The sequence below is a fragment of the Notolepis coatsorum genome, assembly GCF_963971535.1.
Source record: "Notolepis coatsorum genome assembly, chromosome: 4".
In the NCBI taxonomy this organism is placed as follows: Eukaryota; Metazoa; Chordata; class Actinopteri; order Aulopiformes; family Paralepididae; genus Notolepis; species Notolepis coatsorum.
Window position 1 is genome coordinate 190,950,366 of NC_140168.1, and position 19,912 is coordinate 190,970,277.

The 19,912-nt window shown below is 42.9% G+C and overlaps 1 protein-coding gene across 1 annotated transcript in view; it reads left to right on the top strand.

Annotated features, from left to right (window-relative positions):
- Window positions 1–19,912, top strand: part of dthd1 (death domain containing 1) — a gene marked incomplete at both ends in the record, with an annotated part of 73,107 nt that overhangs the window by 4,561 nt on the left and 48,634 nt on the right. Inside the window, 4 exons of the mRNA XM_084312193.1 lie at window positions 10,319–10,655; window positions 15,191–15,370; window positions 17,459–17,721; window positions 18,498–18,656. Coding sequence (XP_084168319.1) covers window positions 10,319–10,655; window positions 15,191–15,370; window positions 17,459–17,721; window positions 18,498–18,656 — 939 coding nt within the window. The remainder of the gene's footprint in view (window positions 1–10,318; window positions 10,656–15,190; window positions 15,371–17,458; window positions 17,722–18,497; window positions 18,657–19,912) is intronic.

The window sequence follows — 19,912 nt, forward strand, 5'->3', positions numbered from 1 at the left end:
TTTATATATAAAAAAATATTTAATAGGCCCTAATCATTTGGCATACAATATTGATGGCTAGTGCATTTGTTTGGCTATTGTGTCACAAAGTAAATTAACTCCCTTTGAAATGGTGACCGCTGTGTCATTTATGTTTAATGTAGACCTTTATTTATCTGTATGTCAGCTCTTTGACTGCAGAGTGGAGTGGACTCAACCTTGATGACTTGGACTCGGACTCGGGTGTGGCCAGCAGTAGAGTTCTCTTGGCACAGAGCCTGGGGTGTGGCCAGCAGTAGAGCTCTCTTGGCACAGAGCCTGGGGTGTGGCCAGCAGTAGCAACCCCTCCCATCTATACCCACTCAAATCCAACACATCAAAAAAAAAAAAAAAAAAAAAAAAAAACTCAATACCAAGGGTCTCTTTTGCCAAGAGGTTGCTGTTTGACGACATTACAGACTCTACTGTACCTTTAACGGGAAGCAGTACGCTTTACTTTTTAAGAAAAGACAGCAGTATACTTCTCCCTCAACCTGTGGATGGGACAATTATGTTTATGTTCATACAAGATTTATTTGAAATTTTTTAAGGACAGATACAACCACAACAACGTGATTGCCAGAAGCGGCCTGTTGTTTTGTGTCACAGTATTTGAGCTAATCTTACCTCATTCTCAATACCCGTCCTTGGAGACGGTTAGTACACATATACAAGGGGGGGGGGGGGGGGGGGGGGGGGGTAGGTGCCCTTGCTCAGGTGCACGTCAGCAGTATTGGCACTGACGGTACTCGAGATCAGAGAACCAGCAACCCTTTGATTAACCCAGTGGCGTTCCTAGCTTACAGTATATGCCGCCCTTGGCGAACCTCCCCTACACCCCCCCCCCCCCCCCTGTTTTTAGTTTTCATCCACCAACAAGTTTCACTCTTAAACTATCGCATAATTAATGCTACATTGGACAAATCCCCTCACCCCAATGCAGGGCTGGACTGGGACCAAAAATCGGCCCTGGCATTTTTGGCCCAGTCCGGCCCACCATAATCTGTCGGACACCACCCACCAGTACACCATCCTTGCGGTACCCTTAAATATGCGTACCTACTGTACTATTCCCCCAAACCACTACAAAGCTGGGTAGTAAGTGCCATGGACAGGTGTACCAGTGCAAGTGGACCAGTGTACTCACTCACTCTTGGCTGAATCTTGTTTGGTGATGTAAAAACACCTGCATCATAGCAGGCTCAGGATGGGCAAAGTAGTCTATAGCCTGTTCATCCCTGTCTCTCTCCTCCACAACCTGGCTTGACTAGACATAAGGAGAGAGAGATAATTACAATTAACTGGTACGTTCAGGTCCAGAATTGTTGGAATTCCCTGACAAAGATGTGCAAAAAGCTGTACAATTTAAACAATACCATACTGGTAATGAGCAAATAGTTGTTTATTCAATGAATGCATGGAGCTGTTCCATCTTATTTCATTTGATACTAACTACTCAGTTCATACAGATTTCAAGTATTCAAATATCAATGATGAATATTGCATAAGGTTTACACAGTTAATAGATCACCTTCTTGTTTTTATATTCATGTTCAGAGAGGAGTAATAGTTAGATCTTTGTATGTGATTTATATGGCAATTAAATCAATGGTGTGCTTGTTTGTTTGGGGAGTTTGACCTACAGTTAATGTACCTACCATGTGAAGGTGCATGATCAATGGACAGCACAAAAACTATTTGTGTAGGTGGAGACTAGAGCTACCACAGATAGTAATAAGTTATAAGAGTAAGTAATCCATACCATATATATCATAATAGTTACCTTATTACCATACTTGGCTGAAAATAAACTTTGCTGGCTGTTGTGAATGTGTTTTTCCCTGTAGGCTAATACATAAGTAGGCATACATTTTTGCAGTTGAGCAAAAATTAGCAGTTGAGTAGGCTATATGTGCTGTGTTTGTACCACAGCCCCTCTCAGTCATGTACCACAGCCCCATCTCAGTCATGTACCACAGCCCCCTCTCAGTCATGTACCAGCCCCCTCTCAGTCATGTACCACAGCCCCATCTCAGTCATGTACCACAGCCCCCTCTCTGTCATGTACCAGCCCCCTCTGGCATGTAGCACAGCCCCATCTCAGTCATGTAGCACAGCCCCATCTCAGTCATGTACCACAGCCCCATCTCAGTCATGTACCACAGCCCCCCTCTCAGTCATGTACCTGCACGACTGGCGGGGGGGTGCTCAGTAAGAGATGTGATTGGGCCAGCCCAGTGTCAGTCAGTACCAATGGGCCGCTGTCCCATCCTAGTAGTGGGCCGGTCGTTGACCAAATGTAAAAAATAAAAATAAAAGTAAAATTTTATTTTTATTTTTTTATCATAACGGCCCAAAGATGCGTCGGCCCACCGGGCATTTGGTATGCCAGATGGCCAGTCCAGGCCTGCCCCAATGTCGTACTGAGTGAATGGGACCTTCCCAGACAGTTGGCTGCCTAGCTCACAGTCACAAACAGGACCTTCCCAGGCAGTCGCCTGCCTAGCTCACAGTCACAAACAGGACCTTCCCAGGCAGTCGCCTGCCTAGCTCACAGTCACAAACAAGGGCGCCCACCATCGGCGTATTTAGACCACTTTCACTGGGGCATGTGCCCCAGTATCGATCAGCTGTGCCCCAGTGATCAATGTCCCCAGAAAAATAATAATAATAATAATTTTTTTTTTACTTCGCTTTGAAATATTATAGTGAAATATTTTGCACTGTTGTCGCATTTATCTGGTTGAAATCCTCCAACAGGCTCTTTTTTGTAAGTTGACTGGTTTGCACACCCCTATGACAGCTAATACATGGTACATCCCATGGTGCTCAGCTGTCAGCAGTCAGCTGGCCTCGCGCAGTTCACAGGTAATCACACAGACTCAGTGCTGCGGTTGCATTCTGTCATGATGGCAACCCCCGCTAGGAAAGTTAAAGCAAAGGAAATTCTGGCCTTGCAGCCCATCGTGGACAGACTACTACGGGTTTGTGTGTCAGAAGGACCATGCTGTGTGTAGTTATGTTTAGAAAATGTAGTTTGCCGAACGTCAGGTGTGAAACACCTTTTTGAGACGAAGCATCAAAAAAGTTTCAAAGATCAGGCGGATCAGGCAGAATCTATTAAACGTGCCATGGTCAGGTATGGGAAGCAAGCCAGCACCCTCAAAGTGTTCATGACTGCTAAAAACCATGCAACTGAAGCAAGCTATCGCATTGCTCATTGCATTGCGAAATGTGGAAAGCCATTCACTGAGTATATCAAGGAGGCTTTTCTCTGTAGCTCAGATGTTTTGTTTGAAGGCTTGCAGCCCGACTGCTAACTAGAACCAAAAGGAGAGAGCACATTAGTCCAGTCTTAGCCGCTTTACACTGGCTTCCTGTAACATTTAGAATTGACTTTAAGGTCCTTCTCCTTACATACAAAGCTCTAAATGGACAGGGACCTAGCTACATCGCCAACACTCTAATAAATTACACACCAGCAAGAACACTGCGATCATCAGCTGCTGGACTACTAGAGGCTCCCAGAAGCAGTCAAAAGAGGATCGGTAATGCAGCCTTTATCAACTATGCCCCAAAACTATGGAACAAACTACCCCAAAACATCAGGGAAGCCAACTCGCTAGACATCTTTAAAAGACAGCTTAAAACCTATCTCTTTGCTCAGGCATTTCACTGATAGATATCTGCTACCACCTAGTGGCAAGAGGAAACATCAGGGATATCCTGACACAACTTGTATTTATTCTTACCCTGCCTACTCTTTTACACTGCCTATCAAATTCATGTGTCGGTTATTGCACTTTTTACTTCTTACTGATGACTATTTTTAAACTGAATCATTTTAAACTATTCTTATTATTTGCTATGCTCGCTCATGCCTGTATTTCTTTTATGTCCGTCGGTTAGTGCACTTTTTAATTACTGAATAGAGAGCCTATTAGGATGCTAGATCCTAATGTGAAACACTATGCTTATGGCAGATCAATCAGCATGGATTGTCTGTAAACTTTAATACATGGCAGTTTGGTTTGTTAGAACAGACTGTAATCTTATGCTTATGGCAGATCAATCAGCATGGATTGTCTGTAAACTTTAATACATGGCAGTTTGGTTTGTTAGAACAGACTGTAATCTTCACTTGCTTATGGCAGATCAATCAGCATGGATTGTCTGTAAACTTTCACTTGCTTATGGCAGATCAATCAGCATGGATTGTCTGTAAACTTTATGCATTGTTGTCACTTGCCATATCTTGCTATGCTCGCTCATGCCTGTATTTTTTATGTCCGTTCTATTTTATAATTTTTATTTTATTTTATTTTATTTTTATTTTACTATTTTTAAACTGAATCATTTTAAACTATTTTTACTATTTGTGTTACTGAAAACTGTAAGCGGAGAGCCTATTGGGATGCTAGATCCTAATGTGAAACACTGTGATTCTACCTGTCTATCTTTTTATGCTCGCTTATGCCTGTATTTTTTACTGTTGTGAAGCACTTTGAACTGCAACCTCTGTATGAAAAGTGCTATACAAATAAAGTTATTATTATTATTTTATTTTATTTTTTATTTATCCTTTATTTATCCAGGAATGTCCCATTGAGATACAAGATCTCTTCTTCCAGGGAGTCCTGACCAACACACAACAAGTTTCAACATAAAACAGGGCATTAAACAAAAAACATACAATTCAAATATAAATACAGAGGGTCATTTGTGCAGTGGCAAGGAGCATAATCACATCAACAATAGCATCAGGTAAAACAGTTACATGTTTCATAAAGGGCTAATCGTAGCATACCTTTAAAAGCATTCACAGTAGGAAGTGCCTGTAGACAAAGTTTCACTTGCAGCGTATTCCATAAAAAGGGAGCATAGTGGGAGAATGCAGCTTTACCAAGCTCTGACTGCATCAAAGGAACATTTAACAGCATACCATTTGCTGCTTGTCTGGTATTAAAAAAGCAAGTATAAAAGGACAGAAGTCTGGAGATATATAAGGGCAGCTTACCTAGCAATGACTTAAGGATAAAAATCAACATGTGTGATTGTCTTCTTTGGTACAGAGAGGACCATCCTAATGACTGATACAAAGTGCAGTGGTGGGTGCGAGAGCCTGCACCCGTTACAAAACGTATGGCAGTATGGTACGCAGAATCCAGCTTTTTAAGCAGGGAGGAAGGAGCATGCATATAGATTACATCGCCATAGTCTAATACAGGCAGAAAGGAACTCCGCACAATTCTCTTCCTGGCTTCAGATGGGAAACATTTCTTTAACCGGAAGAAAAAGCCCAGTTTAGGTCTAAGTTTTCTCAGTAGGTTCCCAATATGAACATCAAAGGCCATCTTTTCATCAATCCATATGCCCAGATATTTATAGGATGCTACTTTGTCAAGGCATGTCCCTTCCAGTGTCAGAATCGGGGGGACAGCTGTATTAGCTCGAGAGCGAGAGAAGGTCATGTATTAAAGAGACAATCAAATCAAGGATATAAGATATCCCCATGTCAGCTCAAAGTGTCGAGCGACGCATCAACGAAATGTCAGAAAATATCAGAGAACAGCAAACAGCTGGATTAAAAGATGCTCCGGTGTGCAGCTTAAAGGGACCAACTACTACCCCAGATAACGGAGCTCAGTAAAGCAAAACAGGGCCAGGGATCTCACTGGCAGCGACATGCAGGTAGGCAGCTTTTTATTTTCCTACACATGTTAACTTGAACGTCTTTCTCTCTCTCTCCCGCTCTCCTCTCCTCTCCTCTCCTCTCCTCTCCTCTCCTCTCCTCTCCTCTCCTCTCCTCTCCTCTCCTCTCCTCTCCTCTCTCTCTCCCCTCTCTCTCCTCTCCTCTCCTCTCCCTCTCTCTCCCCTCTCTCTCCTCTCTCTCTCCTCTCTCTCTCTCCTATCCTCTCCTCTCTCTCTCTCTGGCCTTGCTCCGGTGGAGGGATTGGAGGAGGGTGCGCCATCATGTTAACGTTAGCCTCAGTTAAACCTTGCGAGGACTGAGCTGTGTTCTGGTCATGTGACACTACACATATTTAATTGTGACCCTTTATTAGCTGGAAATACATTGATACATCATTCAGTAACATTTTCAGAGCCTTATAACAAAAACATTATTACGGTCACCATTGTGACCAGTGGGATTCTTTTTACTCAAAATGTGAGTATTACCAAGTCACCTTGTGTTCTTAAAACAATGACAATAAACATAGTTTTATTAGGTTGAAATAATGTGGTTGTGTACTTATTTTTTCTGTTAACTTATTATGGATTGAAAACTGAAAACCAAACAAAATGTGCTATATATAGCCTACCGTCTGCATCGAATATGAAATAAAGGCATCTAAATGATAAATTTTTTCTTACAAAAAAACAAGCTCAATCAAAAGATTCTACATGATTCCAAAATAGTGAAGAAAAAGGCAGAGGCTCTGGTCAAAGACATCCTTGCTCCAAAGGCAGTGGGTGATGTTCTCAAGGCCTTAACATCAGACAAACCCCTCCCATTCTTCATACAGATGGATGCATCTAACCTAATCCTAAAACCGAAATAAAGTTAAAAATAAAATAGTTACAAAATCTGCCCATTTTCGCACAAAAAACGGGCAAAATCGGCACAAAAAAAAAGTCACGCTTCACATCCCTAGGTGCCCCCCTGTGCCCCAGTACAGTGCTTGGTCTAGATACGCCCCTGGCGCCCACTCCGACAAAGTTAATTGACCTGACAATAAGCGATAGAAAAGCAAATGTCACCATTCAGGGAAATAAATATGTATTTGCCTCCTCGTGCAGCCCCTCAGCAAGATGCTGCCCTGGGCGGCTGCCCACGTTGCCCACACCTAAGTCCGCCACTGCCCAAACCTAACCTGCTGTCGTAAAAAAAAAACAGCTCCCGCTGCTCCGCGTCTCAGAGATCGTCCGTCAGACGTGATTCGATTCCACCCCAACACACCCCATCCGCCTGCCCCCGCCGACACAGAAACAAACCTCCGCCCGAGCGCTTTATCACAAGGTGTGCTTGTTTTCCCAACGCCTGGCCTCCCTCCAGCTGGCTATCTCAGGTGGCAGGCAGTTCACTGCCAGGTCACTGTGCACGTTTGTCGAAAAAGCCAAATAAATGAAGAGCGTTCGGATCGACGGGGGAGAAAGGCCACATCTGCCAGTAGCTGATATTCATGTAAATATGCACACACTCCAAGATCCCGCTCTGGTTGATGTTTGAACATGTTGACGTCGTAAAGCAGATAAAGGTCATTCTGCACCTTGTGTTTGCTCTTCAGAACGCAGTGCCCTCGTGAATTATCGACACCCTAGGAAAATATGAACAAATAAAGGCTGCAGGGAAATGTCAGTATTCATCGGCTTGATCGTAACACACTCAGAATATAAGAGAAATGCGGGTTAAAAATGTTTAACCCATAAGTTACCCCTGTAAGACCCGCAGCTGCAAAATTGCAACATCACTTTTAGCTTTTAGCTATTTAAAAAAAGACTTTAAATGTTTATTTTAAATTTGTTTAGCACATTTACATAGTCAATGGGTGTGTTGTTCAGCCTCACAATGCTAGTGGATAGTAAATGTGTTTATCGGTCCCACATTCTGGCATCTGAAGTTGATCATGTCAATTTAATTTGGGCCTTACAGGGATTAAATTATTAATAAATGACCCTTTTGCGCTTTTCCCCTGCATACACATAGGCTATTTGCATTACAATGTTTAATTATAATAGAAGCCATATAGATACTGTAGATAAATGGATTATGGCTAGATAGATAGATAGATATATAGATATATAGATAGATAGATAGATAGATAGATAGATAGATAGATAGATAGATAGATAGATAGATAGATAGATAGATAGATAGATAGATAGATAGATAGATAGATAGATAGATAGAAGCTCAGTGGATAGCATACTCCCAGGGTTAGGGGTTTGATTCCCTATGGGGCCACCCATACTAAAATGTGCATGCATTCTGGATTAACTAAATGTGTGTTTTTGTTCTCCATCTTGTATTTTTCATCAGGGACCTCGTTGGACACAAGTGTCCGTCCCTTTGACATGTTATTCCTTGGATGTCGTCATCTCTTTTGTCCAGAAGACAAATCAATGATAGTAAACTGGACATGTAAAAGTCACTGAAATCGCGCCTGTCTTTATGTTCACTTACAGTGACGGGTAGGGTGATGATTTATATGTTGTTTGAGTACTTTGTTTGAGTATTCTGATGAAGAGACCACTGTACACCTAAAATTCCATTAACACATTGATTGCCATGCAGTATGCCCATCATTATACCCAGTCTGCCACCTCTGTAAGCCTATGGAGATGTTTACCTTCTTTGCAGGGCTATAACTTTTTAAATATTATAGCTATATCTGCATTACTATGGCCCATTCAACATCGATTATCTATAGTTCCGGATGTGGGAACGTTATATTTTTTCATTCATACATTGTTGTGTTAATACCGTCGAGAATATAAGTATGTTTTTAAGCTTTTCTGCTGCAATTCCAAAAACGCCAGTTATAGGCCCTGACGCATAATAGATTATCGATTGGCGTTTCTTTCCTATACTGCGGTCAGGCAAGCGATACCGGAGTCTTAAGGCGAGCACAGAAAGACTCAGAAGAAGCTTCTATCCCCAGGCCATCAGGCTGCTAAACGAACAATAAACACTATGCAACAACCATCAAATGCACACAGCACACACACCCACACGCACACACTCACTTAAACAAACAACACACTGCAGCACCCACTCTCCACACTTTAGATCACACAAACACACTTTATATTTATTGATAAAGGATTTGCACTACAACTCGTACACCTACTGTAAATTGTACCTAAATTGCACCTCATCCCATTTCTGCCTTGCACTATATAGTATTGTATATTAGTACACTGCATAGTATTGTATATTATATGGTAACTCAGTTACGTCTATTCTGCATCGAACATTGTACATATGTCTATACTGAACACTGTGACCTAATTTTTTTTTTACTTCTAATTTACATGCTATACTATGTTATTTTATTTCATACTTATCTTGTCTTGCACAGTCTCTGGAGCGTAACAGTAAGAAGCATTTTGTATAAAAGTATAGTATAATATTATAATTGTATAATAGTATGACAACTATTAAAGAAACTTGAACTTGAAACTTGAACGCTATATTAAAAAATTCAAATGTATATGATCGGTATACATTATGCTTCATCATGCGTGAAGGAAAGAGGGGGGGTCGTTTATAATTCCTTGATCATCAGTAACGGCTTTATTTAGTATGGGTTGATATATTGATCAAACAAAAAAATTGACAATCGGGCTGAAAATAACATTAGTGTCCTCTTACCGTTCGCCGATGAGACTGGAGGAAAAAGATCCCAATTATTTGACGTCGATCTCCTAGATCCATTTCCGGTTTGTATGACGCAATAAACGGCGAAATCATATAGATTATTGCGTTTCGAAAGCTATCCAAATGCACTCAAGTGTGTATACTGATCCACGCAACAATACATCTCTGGCGGAGGAATTTCCTCGATGCACCGATCGCCACTTCCGGTTTGGCGTGAGTGTAACTCGCCCGACCATCCACCAGGTGGCAGTATTGATGCATTGCAATATCAGACAGGGTGCCGCTGCAGTCCGGAGGGAGGCTGGATGAATTATGAATGCCATGGCGAAACATTTTTATATTGATCCCAATAACGATTTACGCCGTTGTTGGCGTTCAATGCATGGCGGGCAATAACGATTTACGCCGTTTATGGCGCACAATGTGTTAAAGGAACACGTCAACTTTTTGGGAAATTTGCCATCTACCCTGGAGTTAGACAAGCAGATAGGCTTAGGGAACAGCCACCCTGTTAGCCTAGCTTAGCGTCATTCACTGGAAGTAGGTGTGCCAGTGTAGCCTAGTTCCCAACAGTCACGAAATACACTCCAAATACAACTCCAAAACATTCCTGTAAACATGTTATGACCTGTGTATTTACCATGTGGAGAAAAAAAAATTACATTTTCGTTTTCTAAATATATATATATTTTTTAACTGGGATTTTGAGGTGATGAAATCACTGCGCCCAGGCAGCAGTGGTTTGGCAAAAAAAATCTGAGTATATTATCTGCTTAGAAAACGAAAATGTATAATTTTCTTTTTTTCTCCACGTGGTAAATACACAGGTCACAACATGTTTACAGCAAATTTCCCCCAAAGTTGGCATGTTCCTTTAATGTCCTCGTGTTTCCAATTCATCCCCCTGTCTTCCTTTAGGCTCGCGGGACGATCCGCCGATGGCCAATCGGACGACGTGCCGGACGCCTGTTACGTCAGAGGCCCCGGGGGCGCGGCGGCCGAGGTCATGACCTGCGAGGTGGCTGACGGCCTGAGCTCCCTGATGGCGAGCGGCTCGGAGGAACTGGTCAGCAGGGTGCTCAGGGTCGGAGTTCAGGACGGGACCCGCTGCCGCTTCCCCGTGACCGTCGTCGTGCCTTTCCGGGCGCGTTACCGCGGCAACTACAGGGATGTGGCCGTCAAGGTGGTCGACGGGGAGGGGAGGGCGAGCTACGTCAGTCCGATAACCACGGAGGGCTGCTATGGAGGACAGAGGGTAAGGTGTAGCCTGCGTTCATTGTGTGGACCATGCTATAATTCATTAATATTTTTTTCTTTCTTTCGTTGTCTCAAACATCAACATTAAAATATCACAGTAAACCAAATGTAACGGGGAAGCCTGTGGGTATGTCCACAGTCACGGAAACAGGTGTGTTGACGAGTGACTGTGGCAGTGCGGGTTGGTAAATTAAACTCACTTCCCCATAACAGGGTTAACAGACGCATAGGTACGGTAGTTAGGAGTGAATTCACTTCTTAGTGCAGCGGCCTGTGTCGTCGCCCGTGACGCGGGAGCCCCCTGTTCGACTCCCCCTCGGGACATTAACATTTAACATCAACACAACGCAGACCAATATGATCCGTCACAGTGGTGCCCAGTGACCCGGATGTCCTGAGGGGCGTGAGTTTAGGGAGGTGAGTGTAACGGGGAAGCCCGTGGGTATGTCCACAGTCACGGAAACAGGTGTGTTGACGAGTGACTGTGGCAGTGCGGGCTGGTAAATTAAACTCACTTCCCCATAACAGGGTTAACAGACGCATAGGTACGGTAGTTAGGAGTGAATTCACTTCTTAGTGCAGCGGCCTGTGTCGTCGCCCGCGACGCGGGAGCCCCCTGTTCGACTCCCCCTCGGGACATTAACATTTAACATCAACACAACGCAGACCAATATGATCCGTCAGACAAACATATACCTGCATATATACGTTCTATATACCTGCATATAACCCATACACCTCTCTATAATAGCAAGTACAATAATGCTATATACTGTATAGTTTCAAGTTTCTTTATTAGTTGTCATACAAAAATACAGAATACTTTTATATGAAATGCTTTTTTCTGATTTGCTCCTGAGAGTGTGCTAGATAAAAATATAAAATATAAAAAATATTAAATATATATAAAATATAAGTATAAAATAGAAAGTCCGTAAACAAACAAGTCTAAACAAAAGTGTTCAATATACATATATACAATATACAATGCAGAGTAGAAAAAAAAAGTAACTGAGTTACAATACAATATACAGTACAATGCAGAAATGGGATGAGGTACAACTTAGGGTAAGGTGCAATGAGGTATGAGTTGTAGTGCAAATCTCTTTACCAATCAATATAAAGTGTGGTAAAGTGGGTAAAGTGGGTACTACAGTGAGTTGTTTATTTAAAGTGAGTGTGTACGTGTGGATGTGTGTGCTGTGAGTGTATTTGATGGTTTGTTACATAGTGTTATTGTCGTTGCGCATCCTGATGGCCTGGGGATAGAAGCTCCTTCTGAGTCTCTCTGTGCTTGCCATGAGACTCTGGTATCGCTTGCCTGACCGCAGCAGTTCAAAGAGGCAGTTGTTTTGGTGGCTAGAGTCTTTGATTATTCTCTTAGCCTTACCCCTGCAACGCTTGTTGTAAATGTATTGGAGAGTGGGAAGCCCACCTTTTGTGTATATAGTGTATATATATATTTATTCTTGTTACGATTAGAACGTTAACACTTTGAGTGCCAACGACGAAATATCTTGTTTGTTCATGCCGACCGTTCAGTGCCAACGACGAGAGATCTAGTTTTTTTTATTAGCAATTTGAATTCATATTTCATCAATCTAGCCTCACGTTACCACTGCAAACTCTCTCTGAGCTCCATTGGGGAAATACCGCCCCCTATCGTCTCTCCCTGTGGTACTGCACCCCTTTGGAATGGATTTAATGAAAAAAATAATCCTGCTTCCTCATTTTACTTCTCAGGCAAGTCACCCGAGACGATCGGACTCATTCTGGAGCCTCAGAACAGCGTGGAATATATATTTACAGTACCCAGCGTTGGATCAATAAACACGATCGATATTTGGAATGGCGATCAGGAATTGGAATAATATTTTTGGAGAACATCTGATCTGAGGTAAGGAATCTATTTGACCAGTCTTAGGATAATCAGAGCTTTTTTCACAGAGATATCAACAGTGCCCTATGTGTCTGTGTGCGTGTGTGTGTGTGTGCTGATCAGGAAATGAGATAATCGATTTTTCAGCCCGCTTCTATAGCGTGCATAAGTAAACATATACTATCGATAATCTAGCGTTTATTTGAAAACGATTCATAAATGTGTATTCCAGAATATTCCAGTAAAGGGCGATTATCACGGAATCTTTATATTTTCCTGAAACTTTCCAAAAACGAGAGTTTTTCAAAATGGTATAAAACGGAAATGAACCGATTAAAAAACAATCCGTTTGAAATAGGGAAAAGAAAATAGACTGTAGTCTCAAAAACGAGATAAGCACAACACTAACGAGTACTCACAACAGTGAAACAGGAAACAGAAGTAATGACCCAGCAAGGAATGCTGGGCAGACAGCACTTAAATACACAGACTAATTAGAGACATGAGGGTGATTGGTAAATTAGACACAGCTGGGTGGAACAACTAAACAGAAAACATAACAGGGTTAATATACTGAAACATGACAAGACCAAACAGCACATAGATACAGACACAAGGGAGACAAAACTAGATTAGACAATGGGGCACAGTACAGACAACAGATGAACAAACAACAGATTGGTGATGACAGACAGGAAATTAATAAATACAAGACAACAAAAATGTACACACTGAACTAGGCCACCTGGTGGTTGAAAGACATAGTTCAGCAGTGGGAATTGTCCATGGACAGATGGGAGTTGTGAAGCATATGTCTGTACATACCTGCACATAATCCTTCTACATATCTGTAGATACTATAACAAAAATGTGATCACAAAAGAAATATATATATATCTGTAGAGAAGAGCGTTCTCTACTCTTACTAGTTACGCTGCTGGCCAGTATGACTTACTACAATAGTGCCTTTATACCTGTATCACTGTACATATTAATACTACAACTCTGTACATACATCTGATTAGCACTATTACCCAGTAGTACTTTACATAATTTACATCATCACACAATGCAGTACCCTATCATTGTACAGTTTCATAATAAAATCAGCATCAACAACTTAATTGACCCTCTTCATTTCTGTATTTCTCTAAAATGATTTAGTTATATTTCTATTTAAACTGTGACATGCTGTTGATTTGCTTGATCTCTTCATAAATGGTAAATGGTTCATTTATATAGCAGCTTTTATCCAAAGCGCTTAACAATTTTGTTCCTTACATTCACCCGTTCACTCACACACTGACGGCAGAGGCAACTATGCAAGGTGCCAACCTGCTCATCAGGAGCAATTAGGGGTAAGTGTCTTGCTCAAGGACTCTTCGACACGCTGCCCGGGAGGAGCGGGAATCGAACCGGAACGTCGATCACCAGACGAAAGCTCTACCTCCTGGGCCAATATTGCCCATCTTCATCATTCTAGTCCATTCCACAGAGTCTCCCTGCAGACTGAAACACACATACTCTCAAGAGCGGTATTGTTTTATTGTTTTATTGTGGATCCCCATTAGTCTACACCAAAGTGAGACTACTCTTCCTGGGGTCCAAACATTAAAAATACAAACAAACACACACAAAAAAGTCTAAATAAAAATATAAAACCACAAACATTGAAGTACTCACAAGAAGACATCACAACGAACAAAACAGTGAATAAAAGCTCACTCAATATTCATAAGTTAGATATCACAATTCTCCAACCGGTACGGACACAAAGCTGTTTTAAATGAGCTGTCCTTCTTAACCCTTTCACTACCACACTACCAAAGGGTTAACCCTTTCACTGCGACAATACAGAAGGTTAACCCTTTCAATGCCACATGACAAAATGGTTAACCCGTTCACAACCACACTACATAAGGTTAACCCTTTCACTACCACACTACAGACGTACTATCCCTTACTTACTATATCAAAACGTCTGTCTAGTTTTTAAAATAAAGTGTGGATTGGCTCCTCCTCCTTTGTCATCAACCTCAAGTCTGCCTCAACCAGGAACACTAGAGGTGCGGCAAGGGGGGACTGTACAATCCCTTTCAAAAAAAGTGTATTTGGCCAGGCCGTCTTCTCATACAGAGCATCCCACCAATGGAACTCAATTCCTCAAACAATTAGAGTGTCCACATCATACCATTCATTCAAGTGCAGGGTTAGGGAATGGCTCATTGATAACCAGAACTGTCAACACTGAGGTGTCTGTATGTGTATATGTGTGTGTGGATATGGATATGGTGCGTCTGTCTATGTCTGGGTCTCTTAATATGTCATGATGTGCTCTGTCCTTGTGTCCATGACTGTATTGTGACCTGTATCCCTACTATGTCTATGTGCTTTTGTTGTGTTTTTATTCTAATGTATTTATCTTGATTTTATTCTGTTTTTATTGCTAACCCTTTTTTTACACAGGATTTTAGCCTGTACCTTCTGGCAGGGGGACTACCAATGGAAATTAGCCTTTTGGCTAAAATTGGGTGCATTTACATTTGTAAAATGTTTTATTAATGTACACTGTCCCCCTTGAACAAATAAAGTAAACCTAACCTAAACCTAACTATCCCTTACTTTTGAGATATAATGTGCCTGTGTTCCGTCAGGGCTCGTTCGCAGAGGCGAGGGTGTACTCGCTGGGCCTGTTCGCCGTGGTGTCCTGCCTGAAGAGGGAGAACTACACCATCCCGAGGAGGGGCCTGTCCCTCAAACTCCCCATGGACCAGCGTGTCTGTCTGGACTACCTGCCTGGCTCCTTCCCCGCCCCCCTGGTGGCCCAGTGCATGGTGGGATATGAAGCGGGAGTCTAATAACGACTAAATCTGTAGATATCCACGTCAGCACATTCCCTTGTACTGTACCTATTGGTAATGTTATGTCATTATTTTATGTTGTGTTATATTAGGGGTTTGTGAGGTACATTTTATTTTGATGTAGTGTGTGTTTGTGAGAGAGAGAGAAGAGGGGGGAGAGGAAGAGAGATAGAGGAAGATAGAGAAAAAGATAGGGAGAGGAGAGATAGGGAGAGAGAGAGAGAGAGGAGAGAGAGAGGAAGAGAAGGAGAGAGAGGGAGAGAGAGTAGAGAGAGAAAGAGAAGGAGAGAGATAGAGGAAGAGAGAGAAAAAGATAGGGAGAGGAGAGAGATAGAGGAAGAGAGAAGAGAGGAAGAGAGGGAGCGAGAGGGAGAGAGAGTAGAGAGAGGAAAAGAGAGAGAAAGAGGAAGAGAGAGAGGAGAGAGATAGAGGAAGAGAAGGAGAGAGAGGGAGAGAGAGTAGAGAGAGAGAAAGAGAAGGAGAGAGATAGAGGAAGAGAGAGAAAAAGATAGGGAGAGGAGAGAGATAGAGGAAGAGAGAAGAGAGGGAGAGAGAGTAGAGAGAGGAAAAGAGAGAGAAAGAGGAAGAGAGAGAGGAGAGAGATAGAGGAAGAGAGGAAGAGAAAGTAGAGAGAGTAGAGAGAACAGTAAGACGTCAGATTTCTAATGAAGTGACTGATATGCGTCCACTTCTCCCGTCTGTTCTCTGGGTCACAGAGGACGTTAAATCCAGTCACCCGTGAAACAACACAAAGTCACCGCAGTAGCTTTCAGATTAATCTAACGTACAGTACTACAGTAAGACATTAGACGTCATCCTCTCTGCATGGTTTACTGCGTTACCGTGTCTGGATAACCTTGCGCTGGTGGAGCAAACCGACAGTGTTTTTGTGAAACTAATTTTCAGTATCGCATCACAGCATCATTTTAAATTGGAATCGGAAAATCTCCATTCACCAATTATGATGAACGTACAGGAATTTGTCCTGGTGGAATTACAATCTCCGTTTGAAGGACTCTCTGCTCTTTTCATCCCTAAAGACCCAGAAATGAGAAAGAAAGCTTTTAAGTGTTCATGCCTACTGCTTGGAACAATCTTCAGTCTGATCTAAAAAATTCAAAGCTTGGCAACTCTTTTTTTCTTTATCCACTTTTTCTCCTTATTTTTCTATTTTTCTCCCATCCCCAATTTCGCCTCGCCAATTCTCCCTTCAATTCTCCCCTCCCCTGTCTCGAACGTTGCTAGACTATGCCTCCCACTGGTCGGCTGCAGTGAGGACCACGCCTTGCATTACGTGTCCCCTCCGGTACACGAGGAGGCAGCTGTCGCATCTTTTCACCTGAACAGCGCGATCTCTCAGTGGCGAGGAGTAACGCGTGGGAGGCTCACGCTGCCCCCGATACTTCCTGATTCTGCTGTACAGGCGCACCAACCGACCTGTAGGAGTCGCTGTCCACAACGTCCAATCCCCACCCACCGACTTTCCCACCCCTAACACTGCCAATTGTGTTAGTATGAACAACCAGCCAAGCCGGTGGCAACGCCGGGAGCTGGGCTCAAACCCAGCATCTCCTGCGTTAGTGGCGAGCGCCTTGCCCACTGTGCCACTTAGCCGCCCCAAAGCTTGGCAACTCTGAATGTATTTTAAGGCTATGGTGAAGCCTTTTGCAACCAGGTTTTCGGTGTGCAAATGTTTTATTATATTATTTATTTTGTAATGTTACTTTTATCTATAATGTCTATGCGTTTATTTTAGATTCTGCTATTATTGGTCGGGTCTCCCTTGTAAAAGAGATCCTGGATCTGAAATGGGACAAACCTGGTTAAATAAGTATAAATAAAATAAACGTTGTAGAAAGAACTGCTTGTTTACAGTTTATTATGCCACCTATGCAGCTCGTTTATTTGCCTGCCTCTGCCACAAATGTATCTATTAGTTATAAGGCGGTCTGTCAGAGTTAAAAATGTTTCACTATCAATGTATTAAATTAGCCATTGTTTTTGGTTCTGACCCGCCATATAATGGCTTGGCAAATGTTTGTCCCTCCCCCCCTTACTCAGATCCAGCCAATAGAGGCCGCCCTTCTGGCCACGGCGAAGTCCAAATGTGATTCCTCCTGCCACTCTGTGACGTCCACCAGCCCGCTGCTCTACCTCACCCACCCCTCCTCCCAGGCCCTGCTCAGACCATTCATGGTCACCCTGCCCTGTCCCCCCAACCCCGACAAGAGGAAGGCGGCGCAGGGGGAGGAGCCAGACAGCCGCCACGTCCGCCCAATCAGTGCAGCTCTGCAGTGGGATACGCCCACTTTGCACAGAGTGAGGTGAGTTGAACCAAAGGATCCTCGGAGGAAAAGGAAGATGACTGATTGAAATCCGCGTCCAATGGGATGAACATGGAACCGTTCCCGTCTCCTAAGTGGGCGGGACTTTTTACACAGGAGTCGTTAACCCTTTCACTACCACACTACAGACGGTTAACTGTCTGTAGTGTGGTAGCGAATGGGTTAACCCGTTGTCGTGTGGTCGTGAAAGGGTTAACACTGTGATATGGCTGTGAGAATTTTCACAATATTTTAACTGTAATTGGTCTGTTCCGTTATGTCCTCTCACCAAGTTGTCAATGTAAAAAGAAAAAAAAGTTTGTATTAACCTGCCTGGTTACATAAAATCAAACAAGTAACAGTTTCAAACAAACTTGTTTTTTGCTGGATCTACAGGTCAGAAAAGCTTCCATTTAGCATCAACATAATTCAGAACACCTTCAGCTTGCAAGATACTGTACGGTCCAATTATTTACCTCTATTTCGATCACATTCGACCAAAGCCTCTACATATCTTTGGTGTCCTAAGGTGTGTGTGTGCCTTGTGGTGTAGCTCACATGACACAGGAAGTGAGAAGGACATGGTTAACCATTTCACTACCACACTACATAAGGTTAACCTTTCACTACCTTCTGTATTGTCGCAGTGAAAGGGTTAACCTTTTGGTAGTGTGGTAGTGAAAGGGTTAATGTCTCTGGTGGAAAGCACCTTTCTTCATCTTTGTGCAACTCGCCGTGTTGTGAAAATCCACATGACGCCACATCTCTTCCTCCAGAGCCTCGAGTGTCTCAGTGAAGTCCCCCAGAGACCCGTCCGGGGAGCTGCTGGTTCTGCTGGGTTGGCGGGACGGGCGCTGGGACCTTCTGGAGCAGGTCGCTGTGAGGAACCTGCAGAACGGACTGGTGTCCTTTGAGCTGACCGAGAAGTTTGACAGGTTTGCAAAAGGTTTTCAGCTACAGTATCCCCCCCCAACCAGAATTCTTACAATCTAGGGTCTGTACCATGTTGTATGGCCTTAGTCTAGACAGGTCTTCCAAATCTTTAGGGTCCCATGATACTGGGTCCCTAGAATTACTTTTTACTAAAAAGGAATACAAAATATTTGAGGGTTATTGTTAAATTAATTTGATTAGCTTAATTCAATGCCTTTTAGAGTGCACAGAAGCCACTGTAACGGCTTGGTGTAAACATGCACCTTTTAAAATGTTGACCGCTGCCAAAAACATTTGGAAAATGTGTAACTGTGACACCTGCTGGCTGAAAGCGGTACTGCCCTGGTTACTCTCGCATCTCTGGGGTTTCTTTTTCTGCTCGCAGACAAATTCTCGGTTTCTTGGCGGTCTTGTATTCGTTTTACACCGTTGCAGAAAATACCCCGCATTCTGTGCGCGAAGAACCTACATCTCATTCGCTCGAGGCATACGTTGGCATCGCGAGAAGGCTGACCGAGCTGGTCACGCCAGACCACTTGAGGCTATAGCATTGAACACGAGCGGTGAACGTGAGCGGTGTGTTTAAGCTCGGCCAGATCGCAAATGTGTTCTGTATTAATACAAAAATTACACATTGTTCCTAAAAAGGTGCTATAGATATAACATTCGGCCACCAGATGTCGCACTAGAGCACCAGCATGTCATTTATCCAATCGGGTGTGTTCCATGTGGGGAAATAGAAATGCCTGCAACATGTAAACAACAACATAATTTTTTTTATTATACTGTAAATGCATTAATAAACGTTTTTTTGGGGGGGGGGGGGGGGGGGGGGGGGATAATTTTTTTTTCTTTTATTCTGCACCTTTCTAAAAGCTCTGTGGATGTATTATTTAGAAAGAATATGACTACATAAAAATGCTATCGATAGCACCTTTAAAACAGCACTTTGCTCCTTTGCAAAACACCACAGTAGTTTAGGGTATGACAACAAGCATTAAAACCTCAACATACTGCAGTAATTTGCTCTAAGGGAGCCCCTCCCGCACTGAAGCCAGGCAACGTGAGACGACCACTCAGCTCAGCCAACCTGTAAAATGATTGTAATTGTTACAGTAGAAGCCCTTAGAAGTCCAGCTTTTACTGCTACTCTACCACTACTCCACCACTCCACTTTGTGACTTCTATTGTTCTGGATTTCACACCTCCACTGCCTGCCACAGGCTGGAAAGATTTTCATCTTACATTTTTATTCGTC